The 12,309-nt window shown below is 35.5% G+C and overlaps 1 protein-coding gene across 1 annotated transcript in view; it reads left to right on the top strand.

The window, feature by feature from the left end:
• Positions 1 to 12,309, top strand: part of LOC150090022 (uncharacterized) — a 61,740-nt gene that overhangs the window by 33,262 nt on the left and 16,169 nt on the right. The window contains exon 4 of the mRNA XM_090368939.1: positions 3,643 to 3,693. Within this exon, the coding sequence (XP_090225065.1) occupies positions 3,643 to 3,693 (51 nt within the window). The remainder of the gene's footprint in view (positions 1 to 3,642; positions 3,694 to 12,309) is intronic.

Here is a 12,309-nt window from a genome sequence, read left to right as displayed (position 1 = left end):
CTGTGGTTTGCGGCGTTTCAACCATGGACATTACAGGAGTTAAAGGATCTGCTGGTTACGTGTTGGTACCAGATACCACAAGACACATTTAGAAATCTTGGAACGTCCATGCCTCGCCGGGTACGAGCTGTTTTGGCTGCACGTGGAGGACCAACATCATATTAGGTAGGTGGTCATAATGTTTTGGCTCATCGGTGTATACTAATGTATATTGTATCCTAATATGGCCATAGTTGCCAAGTACATGCATGCTGTTCCATAAGTATTTGGTTGCCCTTGGGTAGCAGAGTTCGTATAATCACCGGGCGAAAAAGACGAGTTCGACTCCGGTCAATGATGCAAAGAATTTTTATGGGTATTTTTCGCAAGGTGGCTTTTTCGTCCAGCAAACAGCCATTTATAGACACATATGGCCTAAGGATTTGATTACTTGAAGAATAGCATCATAGGACATTATACCATAGTATATGCTATGAATAACTACTAAAAATGTACTATGAAGCTTCCCGCATATTGCAAGAACTGCCATCATACTGAGCAGTTTCACCAACACTGAAATTCAGTATGTGGTGTGCATTATATTTGGAATAATTTATTTCAATCCGACTATTTGCTGAAAATGTATTATGCCATTTGAAACCTTTTTTTGCCACTGAACTGGTTTCTTTTTATCCGTTCGTTTCTTTTTTTTGGCAACTCAACTCAACTCAACTCAAATAAATGGCAACTCATTCAGTTAATATTTTAGCACTTTGAAATTATACATTTTCTGTCTTCAGCTGACAAAATATACACCACCTCAAAGGAATATGGATACCCTCACACACTAGTGAAAAGTATATAATTGCTTACGGAGTTGCAAAGAACTTGCCCCCTTGGGTAGCACAGTTGGTAGGATCGCCGTCCTCCCCATACCGGAGAAAAGAGACCTGAGTTCGAATCCCGTCGATGACGGGGGGAATTTTTATCGCCTTTTTCATAACTTGGCTGAGTTAGTTGGTTTCAGGCGAGGATAGCATGGAAATCTCCCGGAAACTCTGGTTTTTCATCCAGTGGAACAGAAAATCGATTTCAGAACACACAATTTACAGACGTTTACATTTCTCACACTGTGGCCGAGTTAGCCGGTCTCGGGCAGCAGTAGTGTTTATTTAAATTATGAAATTGAGTGAGAATTGGGAGAATATTCCAGGAATGTAGTACCCAATAAAGTGTTCAGCCGATTTTCTTTTAATTGCCTGTCGTTTGCGAGGTCTAGAATGGCCATTACCATATAATTCTATATCACACAATATCATACTTCTTACACTGTATGGAAATGGACCAATCTTGTACCAGCACGAAAGTTTATTAGAAAAGAACCAACCAAAATCCACAATCAGGCTTGTGACCATCTGAGTTGCAGAACTGTTCTCCAGGAATACAATTCTGATCTGAATCTTTGAAACGGGCTATAACAGCAGACTAGGGTGTAGCCAGTACTCCAGAACGTTTCGACTGCCTAGTACTGAAAAATAATGGACGGTATTGTCAAGTAGATAGCAGTTGTCATTAAAACTAAACCTATGATCCTAAATGAATATTGCTACTATTGTAATTGTATTAGGGTTTTTTAGGAGCATAAGTGATTAAGGCTATGTTGCTCCGTATATACTGTTTGTAAATTGCGTGTGTATTGTGAGATCGATTTTTTGTAAATTGTGTTTGTATTGTGAGGTTCGATTTTTTGTCTGCTGGACGGAAGTATATACCCTCGCCTGAAACCAACTAACTCAGCCACGTCGTGAAGAAGATTAGGACTCGAACTGAGGTCTTTTTCACTCAGTGTGGGGAGGGTGGCGACTAAACCAACTGTGCTGCCCACGAGGGCCGAATACTGCTACTCGTTCAGTCTATTAGATGCTGTTTTTATTTTGTATTATAAAATGTAATTTTTTAGCTTTTTTTGTTAAATTGGAAGTGCCTTTTATTCATTGGGATTTACATAATTTACCCCATTCCTCCTCCATTGAAATTTCTTAAGTTAAATGTTTTATTGTTTGCTCTTTTCTTATAATTCCTACTTCAGCCTGTCCCTGGTTTTTCATCCCAAGGCCAGACTACATATTTGCGGAGGAAAACTTACATAAAAACACATAAAACCGGAAGAATGGGCCCTGTTTGAGAGGGCGTATTATAGATCGTATTCATCTACCCATCAAGAACTTTTTGACATCTATATACACATTTAAAATTTGACTACAATCTTTTTGCATTCATTAAACAATTAAATGGTTGACTTCTCATAACAGCAAATCGAAACGAAAATATAAAATGCTACATCGTCATGATATGTGACAAGACAGCTTTAGAACTAGGTATTTTTGCGCCCAGGGCAAAATACTAAATATGTGTCCCTGTCCCAGTTATAGAATGCCTCTGACCATATTTTGTATTAGTCAATACACTCCTGACTTTTTGCACCTGAGGCGAGTACCCCGTCTACTGAGCCCTTATCCTGGCACTGTGGCAAGGGATCACAGTCCCAAATTCAGAAAATTGTAGAAAAAATAAAGTGCTGTCTGACGCCACGCCAGTTACAGAAGGTTAATTTTCTTGAAACGTTATGTCCTAATATTTTGAGAGTATAGTGTATAGTATATAAAAATACGTTTCATGTTTGTTCCTTTCCTTCAAGTAACTGGAAAAACAAAAACACGATTCATAAATTTAGTTGGAACGTGGTTTGATTTCAGTGGAACCTAGCTTCTGCTCATCATAAGCTTAGCTTCTGAGCAATGTCCTGATTACCTCCCAATCTGAACCTGCTGGACTACGAGTCGTGATCAGACTTGGAAGAAATTTTGTGAATCCTGATATAACAGTGAAGCAATCATTGGTCAATTTAATAATGTGTTGCTTTAATGTCCCCTGCAGTATGCACAGTGTCCAATTTCATTGGACACTGTGCATACTGCAAGGGGCATTAAAGCAAGAGGGACCATTTCGAATATTATTGCTTTTTTCACTACGGTGCGTATACAGTTATCCAAATTAACTTAAGCCTGTTAAGAAGGCAGCCTTAATAGGGATAACTGGTTGCTTCGACATGTGTGAAAAGTCACCAGATGGCATAATTGTCTAAGTCCACTAGAGTGTGTTTTGAAAGTTATCTTAAAAATCATTGGTCACACTATCCCACAGCATTAAGACAAACGAAGGGTAATATCAGTAAGTTATTAATAAGCATTATCAGTATAGTTTCTGGATTGCTATATCAGCTAGAGGAAGGGTACTTAAAAGATGACCCTCCGTAGCTCATGATCATGTTCATGCTGGCATTGCTTCATTTTTTTGAATCTTGTCAGCATTCACTTATATTATTTCTCTAGTGTTCTAAGAAGGGGCACAAAAAATTAAATCTGGGGTCATGTTTGATTTTTTTATCGTTTTATTTTGGGAATATATGTAATTTTCAGCTTCGTGAAATCTAGATTATAAAAAAAAAAAAAAAAAAAAAAAACAGATCAGAAATAAAGGATTAGTGTTATTAGGATTATTGCTGATTGAAATTATAAATGAATTTTCATGTTTTGCTGTATTCTTAAAATGAAAAATAGATAGGGAATTTTTATTCTCTAATTGTAAAATTCTTATTTCCAGATTTCATATCCGTTTTTCCAGAACTTGCAAGAAGTACAACTAGATCAAATGGTGAGTGGATTTTATGAACAAACTTAACTTTCGTTTGGATGATGTATAGCGTAATGTGTTGCGTTTATAGGAGCATGAAAAAAGGACTAAATTAAAGTGCTTCTGTTTTTATAACATCCTTTTTGCTAGCACAATGGTTACGATCGCTGTTCTTCCACAGCACTTTTTTCACTCCGTGCTGAGTTAGTCGGTCTCAGGCATAGATAGCAAGGTTTTTTCCACAGAAACTGCGTTTTTTTTTCGTCCAGCAAAACAAGCAAATCGACCAGAGAAACGCAATTTACAGACATAATACATGCACGGGTATATGTAAGAAATTGCGGGTATAGCTCTAATATAATAATAATTTGTTCTTCCACAGCGTACTTAAAAAAAGGCAGGGTTCAAATGGAAGAAATTTTTGTGTTTTTTGTGCTCGCTGTATGGGAGTTGTGCCCTAACTGCTAGTATCGTATTATAATCACTCCTAAATATGAAAAAAAAAAAAAGGCTTAGGTTCGAATTCTACCACCTCTGTTGATAAAGTTTATTTATTTCGTTTATTTATTTTTTTTATTTTTTTTTTTTTTCACGCTGTTACCGATATATTTGGCTTCGGATGAGGGTAAATACCACAAAACAGGCAAATCAACCCTATAATGTTTGATTTGTGTTAGTGACAAAGAAAGCCATGAAACGTCCGTGTATTACATTTGTAAATTGCGTGTATTTTGTGGTCGATTTGCTTGTTTTCCGGATGAAAAATCCGAATATCCACAGGGGAAAACCTTGCAATCCCTGCCTGCCGTATTCCATAGAATTCAACCATAAAATGTTTGATATGTGCTGGGGACAAAGAAAGCCATGAGATGTCCGTGTATTACATTTGTAAATTCAGTGTATTCTGTGAACGATTTGCTTGTTTTCCGGATGAAAACCCCGAGTTTCCGTACGGGGGGGGGAGGACCTGGCAATCCCTGTGTGTAGCACAGTTGGTATAATCACTGTCCTCCACACACCTGGTGGAAAAGAACAGCTCGAATCCCATCGATGATGCGAGGAATTTTTTTAGCTTTTTTCACAGCGTGGCTGAGTTAGTCGGTCGGAGGCGGGGTAGCATGATTTTCACACCCCCGGAAAAGGAGTTTTTCATCCAGCTAACGGCAAATCGACCACATAGCACACGCAATTTACAGACAATACAAAACATTATGGCCTAAGTTACTGATGCTCCTAAAACCCTACGACCAACCCTGCTTTATTCCTAATAATTCAGCTATAGCCACGGGGGCGACAATTGAATGCCTGCAATTTACAGACATAATATTTAAACGCTTAATGGCCTCAGTTGTTGCTTCGGAGCAAATTCATGACATTCCATAACAAATGTGTAGTTAATCGTTTTCTGGCGACGGTTACATGGGTTTTTACTCAGTAAAATAGGATTTTTCATCCGGCTATATCAAATGAAGAGTGTTGAGCCAGCAGAACAGGTAAACTGAGCAAAGGAATGCGTGCAATCACAGATAATATATTAATACTGTAGAGCCTTAATATCCTCGACACAAATTCAAAACAACTCGTTTTGAATTTGTTTCTAATGGTAACGTTCTAATGTCAAAGTTGTTTCTAATGTCAATGGTCTGGTGAAGCGCAAAAGAAGTATACGATTCTTTAACAGCGAATAGCATTTGCAAACATAATAACAATAAGTAATTGCAGGTTTACGTTTCTTCAGTAAGCTCTCCACAGTAGCAGTGATTTTAATAAACGGACCGTTATCTGCCATTCATTCCCCTTGGACCACTTTGAACCAACGTAAAGCAAGACCAAACAAGTGCAAATAAGGCGGTGAACCATTTACGGAGTTTTGCATGATTTCTGGTTTTTTTTTTTTTTTTTGTTTTTTTTTTTTATTGCAGATAGGGCCGTGAGGCGTCACTAAATAATGTACGCAAATTTCATGTGTTCTGTGACCGGTTTGCCTGTTTTTGCTAAATAAAAAGAGCTTGGATTAAAAACAATAGCCCTCGTCCATCGATCGGCGTGGAAGTACTGTGATCGTAGCCACTTTACCAGAGTTCTGCATGTGCAGTGTTACTACATCGGTTGCTGTTTACTCTTAAAATGAATATATTCCACGCAAACTAGAGAAGTTTTTAATTAAATATTAAATAGTCATAAAATTTTGTGTAGATATGTGTGCAGACTTTTAGTTGTCTTGCAAATCACCGTATAACGAAGCTAAAACATCGACTATACTTACAAACTACACAATATAATAATCCATAGTATAATTCAACTTAAAGTCTAAATTACACCATTATTAGTGTATAATTATTTCATTTTTTTTTAATCCGACATTCTAGCCTGCTTACCATCTGTAAGGTGCAAAACTACACAGACCGCTAAATGAAATGGAAGTTTTTTAAGTGGATAATTTGTGGATATGCTTCTTCTTTTTTTTTTTTTTTTTTATTAGGAAAAGTTTAAGCCTATAGTAAGAATACTTAATTTTTTAAAACTCTGGAGGATTCTTGGATGACAGAATGGACAAAGAATAATTCCGATCATGGCCATCATAATGCTAAAAAAAAAATTGGAGGATTTCTATTTTTTGCTGGCATTCTCTATACAAATCAGCTATGTGAAAAGTTTTCGTTTGCATCGTTTTTCAGGCTTTAAACCTAATACAATCATCGTTGCTTTGTATCCCAAACCAATCAGGGCTCCCAATAAACTATAAAGAAATCGGTTTCCAGTGTACCGACGATTGCATTTTCGGATATTAAAGCAGCCATTGAAAGGTTATGAAAAGGATTTGGAAATAAATGGAACCAAGTTTTCGGAGACCACTACTCCTTGCTCTAGTGTTTCAAATAAACTATCCATATTCCTTCAACTGCTTATTTAAGTTAGCGTCCACTATTGAAAAAGATGTTGAGCTTTATAAGATTCTCTACTTTAATTAAATTCTGTAGAAGAATTAAATTTTCTGTAGAAGACGACGTATATAATTTTTTCACTTTCCTGCTTTCTTCCTTAAACTACTCTACACTTTTCCCGTATAAAAAATTCTTATTAGTTCCAATAAATGGCTTGCAATTCCAGTAGTGTGCAACCTTTCGAATTCGCATTTGTTGTTTCTATTATTATTATAGCTTTCCGATAACAGGGAACCAGCTCGCTGATGTTTAACTAACAGCATGCAGTAGTCATTTGTGTGCCATTCTGTTAGAACATTTTTATCACCGACCAGCTCTCATAAGCATCTCCTTTTCTGTATTTCTAGGAGACCCTGACGACGAGTTCGCCATGACTTGCTTCAGGAATAGGTGGACAGCCACTCCTAATTAGAGAAGGCTTCTCTTATTTTAACGTTATGCACCTGAATGAATTGTATTTTGTTGTTATCCCACTTGCCTATAGTTTATTAATGCCCTTTTAAAACATTGTTTTGCACCTGTTGATTTTTCAATCAATGTTATACGTATATTTTCTAAATATGTCTTAAATATTGTGTTGAACTGACTTATTCAATGGAATTAGCACTTAAAAATATACATTTAGACGTAACGGGATTCGTTTGAAAATGTTTTATGATCGAATATTCTTTAGTGTTGTTTAATGTTGTTACACCACTACAACAAGTATCTGTTTTGTTGACGTAGTGAAAGAAGTTAAATAGTGGAAATATGAATTTTATCCCTCTTTGCATTTCACAGAGTTGTCTTGTTTCATTTTTATGAAACTGATGTTAAATGTAATTTAGAAAAGTTATTGTTATTAAAAATGTGAATTAAACGTGGTTTAATCAACTAATGATGTTACAAAATTAAACACTGTAATATCACTATAAGAACCACGTGTAATACCACGTATTGCTTCATCAAGTGACATTTAAATTTAACTGGATTCACGATATAATAATCCGATCAAAGTAGCTAAATGCCTGATCTTCGAAAAAGGGTTCGGTCTTTAGCTGCGAGAATCGAACCCTGAAAAAGGCCGCTTAGATGGGAGAACTTTTGTGGGTTCTTTTTACATAGTGGACGAGTTAGTTGGTCTCTAGCGATGGTTCCATAGTTTTTGTTTGTTTGTTTTTTTTTTGTTTGCGGAGACTGGATTTTCATCCAACAAAACAGGAATCCACCCATAGAATACAATTTATAGATGGAGTACACCGACGCCGCATGACTTTAGTTGCCTTGGATAATTTTTAGATAATAACATGGGTTAGTACAGACATAAACTTTTTCTACCCTCGTCATGACTTCTCACACTACCACTTTGTGGCAGAGGTGGGAATGGGTACAATTTAGTGGGATATCATTGGTTTCAACGCCCGTTTAGCTTTTTCGAGGCGGGCTTTAAATATTCCAAATTGCTTTTTGAATCCCCTTTGCACTAAGATCAATAAATTGTCCGTTAAAAATTATATTTTCGCATTTAGCAGTTCTGTCCAACAACCTATTTTGTGTCTCAAGCACGTGAAATCACCATGGATTATCACAAGGTCTGAAATACTATGACAATACACCTCAAACTATAGACCCCGTTTTTCTTCGTTTCTTCCGGTGTTTTATGCTTTTTTTTTTTTTATAGATAGTAGACAGTGTCATCAGTTGCAAAAAATACCACTGTAAACTTAGAACTCCCAGTGATGCAACTGAAAACAATAATTTTTATACAAAATGCTGTATGTCTAAAATTTCTGTTACTTTTCGAAACGTTAGACGAACGGAAAGAAAGAAAAGATTATGACCTCTCTAATCCTGGGAGGACACAGCAATTTTTAAAGTATATTACTATTATCTAAGTCTGCTGTCGAAAGTCCGAAACTGAGTAATCTGACAAACCCCATTCCTCATTGTAACAACCTGCCACCGAATATACTGGTAAATTTATGTCGCTTATGATACCGAAAATGATTGGAAAGCGTCACACGTCAGTAAAAATAATAAAAGATAGATTTAGCTTCTAATAGATTTATAATATAATCACTACTTACACGTATCGCGAAATTTTGCAGACATCCGGCTGGAACTAATAAATGGGAACATCAAAAAATCAGACTGCTGAAGATAAAATGAATCCGTGTTATAAAAGGTTAATAAATCTTTCTCGGTACAAAAATTTATTTGAATTTCTTCTTATTGAAATTGCTCCCTTTAATATCAAGTATTTTAATCGAAATATTGATATATATTTTTCCCCCCTTTTCTTTTCCTCATTTCGTGGCTACTGATAAGTTAAAATTCTCTAAGATTGATTAACAGTTGTTTTTAATATAACGTGTTTTTATTTATTTATTTATTTTAACCACGAAAGTGGCCCAAGGAGGAAAAAAAAAAACGAAATGTATGAATTATTATTTAAGTTCATTATTTATATTATTTTTAACCATAAATGTAATTTTTTCGGATGTACAGTAAACTATAAAATCCGGCACATATTCCAAAAATCAAAAAAAAAAAAAAAAAAATCAACATCTTAAAATATTAAGAAAACAATCCGCACTTGTATCAGTGATCGTATTTATATTTAAAAAGTTATGCAAAAAAGGATCATATTTCTCTCTTTATGAGATGCTTGCAGAACTATTTTGTCTCCTAAACTCGATGTCGTGAGGAATTTTATGGGTTTTTTTCACAATGTGGCTGAGTTAGTCGGTCTCAGGAGAGGATAGCATGGCTTTTCTCCCGGAAACTCTTGTTTTTCGTCCAGCAAACAGAAAATCGACCACAGAACATACGCAATTTAATACATACAGTGCAATATGGTCTTAGTCGCCGATGCGCCAAAAAACCCTATAACAATGTCCCCTAAACTGTTTCTGCGACCAGCAGATTTAAACAACATAAATAATACAATGGTCTTATGGTATTAATTCTTACCAAAAAAAAAAAAAAAAAAAAAAACCAACTTGCCTTTGCAACGAGTTGCTACTGTATTGCACTACATTAAAACAGATGACATCAGCCAATAGGTTAATCGCCCTGCTCTAACATACTCTTCTTCACGGCCAACTTATCCCTCATCAGAAAGCAGGTGGTCTCAAGTGGTAACACGCAGACTATGAATTGTTAATTTTTTCTTACTCCCATGACGAAAGTATATTTTCTCTGAAGTACATCCGTTGATATTCTGACAGTGAATGCTGTGATTATGTTTATTTTAATTTTTTTCACATTTAAACAACAGTTTAAATGTGAAAACCAGTAGTACTATATTTTAGCCTATATAAACGTTTACAGTTAATTATGAATATTAGTGTTAATAAGATTCATTGAAATATGCTTCTCCAGTACTGCTCCACCACTAGATATGCTTCTCTAATATCTGACACCTCCCACTCCCCGAAGATGCTGGATTTTAAAGAATATACTGTACTGATTAGCGAAAAGTTAAGAATAATTTTACGAAAACTAAAAAATTTATTACAAACCCCAAGTTGTTATCTCGGACCAAATAACTTCTCTTGCAATGCTTTACTGGTCAATAAAGTTTATTTATTTTTATTTATTTATTTTGTTATATGATTTGTTAAGTTTGCATGATTTGTTTAGGATCATTATGATTTGTTAATTGATAGCTCACCGTTAATAAATAGTAAATTATAAAACCAAACCTTACTTTATGTAAAATAGATATTTCATCATTATATGGTTGTTACGTTTGATTTAAATTTGTAATTGAACATGAGTATACAATAAATATTAAAAATCTGAGAATCTTCTCTTTGTGTTAAAAACATTTTTAGAAATGCTTTTTTTTTATTTTTCTACATTTTTACATTTTTAAAACCATATTAAGGCAGGAATCAGAAACCATAACAAGGCCACGTATCAAAAATTTTGATAGGTATTAAATTAATTAACTTTAAATTTTACAATTCATGAAGCATCAATTACTAGCAGTTCCAAGTGCAGTTTGTAATTTAAAAGTCATTTAGCGAAGTTCGTTAGTCAATGGGAATCACCCTGTGGCTTTCATGAAATGCCGTGAAATTTTTCATACCATTGATACAGTGCCCCCTTCCACGACACTGGGACTTTCAGAATTCGCTAGGCCGAAAAATGAATAAAAACACCAGGAATCCACATTCTGTCAGACATGAACAAATTTGTTCTTTTTTTAGGTTTTACAAACTTGAAATGGCTTCATTGCAGACAACTTCCGTTTAGAAAGTTATACTTCTTCCCTTAGAATTTAGCCCTACCGATTCATTATAAAGTTAGGAATTAATAGGAAATTACATACTTTAGTGAAGTTAAATTCAGCACAGAATTAATTCTCCTCATGAAATATTCTTCGGTAGCAGAGATTCCCTGTTTATTTTTTGTTTCAAGGCAATCCCTTTCGGATTTATTTTACTTTTCATCCATTGAAATAGAATCTTCTGATAAATTTGAATAGTGAAGGGTGACATACATCAGTTCTTTCAACAGCTGTTGAATTTAGTATTAGTAGCGGAAAATGTTGAAAGAAAGCAAATTTGCACAGTATCAGCCAAAAAAAAAAAACCTCCCACCTCACCCGTTAATCCCCTCCAACAGTTTGTCTAGGTCTTCCTTTGAATTTATTCAAACTGTCGACATTCATAATGGATGGAAGTTTGTTTCAACAATCAACTGCCTGCTGGTTGAAAGCAAATTTCCACAAAGCTATCCTGCAACCATCCATCCTCAATTTGAATTTATACCCCTTCATGTATGTAGTCTGAGCAAGAGGAAGAATGCTATCAACGTTGAGCTTGCTCAGTTCATTCAAAGACTTAACATCTCAGTCAGATCACCTCGCATGCACCTAGTTCTAGACGTTTCAGTTTTTAGAACTGAAGCCTTTCTTGGTAAGAAAGAAAAAAAATCTCGTTTCCCTTTTCTGCACCCGTTCAGCAGTTCTACATCTTTCCTAAAATTAGGCCTCCAGACCTGTATGCAGTACTCAAGATGTGGCCTGACCATTTCTTTGTACAATGGGATAATCACCTCCTTATCCTTGCTAGCAAAATTTCTGTATATCATTGACAAAATATCATAAGCTGTGCTAGCAGCCTGTTTCCACTGTCAAAGAACTTCATATCTTACTGCACAACTACCCCCAGGTCTTTCTCATTTTTAACCACCCTGAGTGTAGTGCCACACAGTACATTAATATGTGATTATACGATTGGAGGGTCTTTACGACTACATTTCAAAGGATGCATCTTATAAGATTATAAGCTTAGGAAATCTGAAATTGCCGTTGTTAAAAAATAAATAAAATAATCCCTGCTGAATCGAGCCATGTTAACTGAAGAACTCTGAGATATCTCAACTAGAGTTGGATGTCTCTTTTTCTGTCAAAATAAGAACCTTAATATGAACTTTTTCTGTAAATTCTCCCGCAGAAATGTGTGTTCTACAGCGCTGACCCCTTTTTTTGGGGGGGAATGCTTAATGACTGTAAGTCTGTGAGTTTAACTTCCGCCTGTGTATAATTAGTTCAGCAAGGTGTTATGCACTTCTTATGTTCTGTAAATAAATTTTTATTAATATCGAAATTAATTTTCCCCACCCCATGTAAATACCGCCAGGCCTGGATGTGCGAGAGTGAGCTGCGCACTCACATTCTTCCTTCCAAGGAGTGGGCTAT

Source organism: Mastigoproctus giganteus, chromosome 2 (genome assembly GCF_048544385.1).
Source record: "Mastigoproctus giganteus isolate SK-2022 chromosome 2, ASM4854438v1, whole genome shotgun sequence".
Taxonomy (NCBI): Eukaryota; Metazoa; Arthropoda; class Arachnida; order Uropygi; family Thelyphonidae; genus Mastigoproctus; species Mastigoproctus giganteus.
The sequence above is the reverse complement of the archived record's forward strand: the minus strand, read 5'-3'. Positions and strand labels throughout refer to the sequence as shown.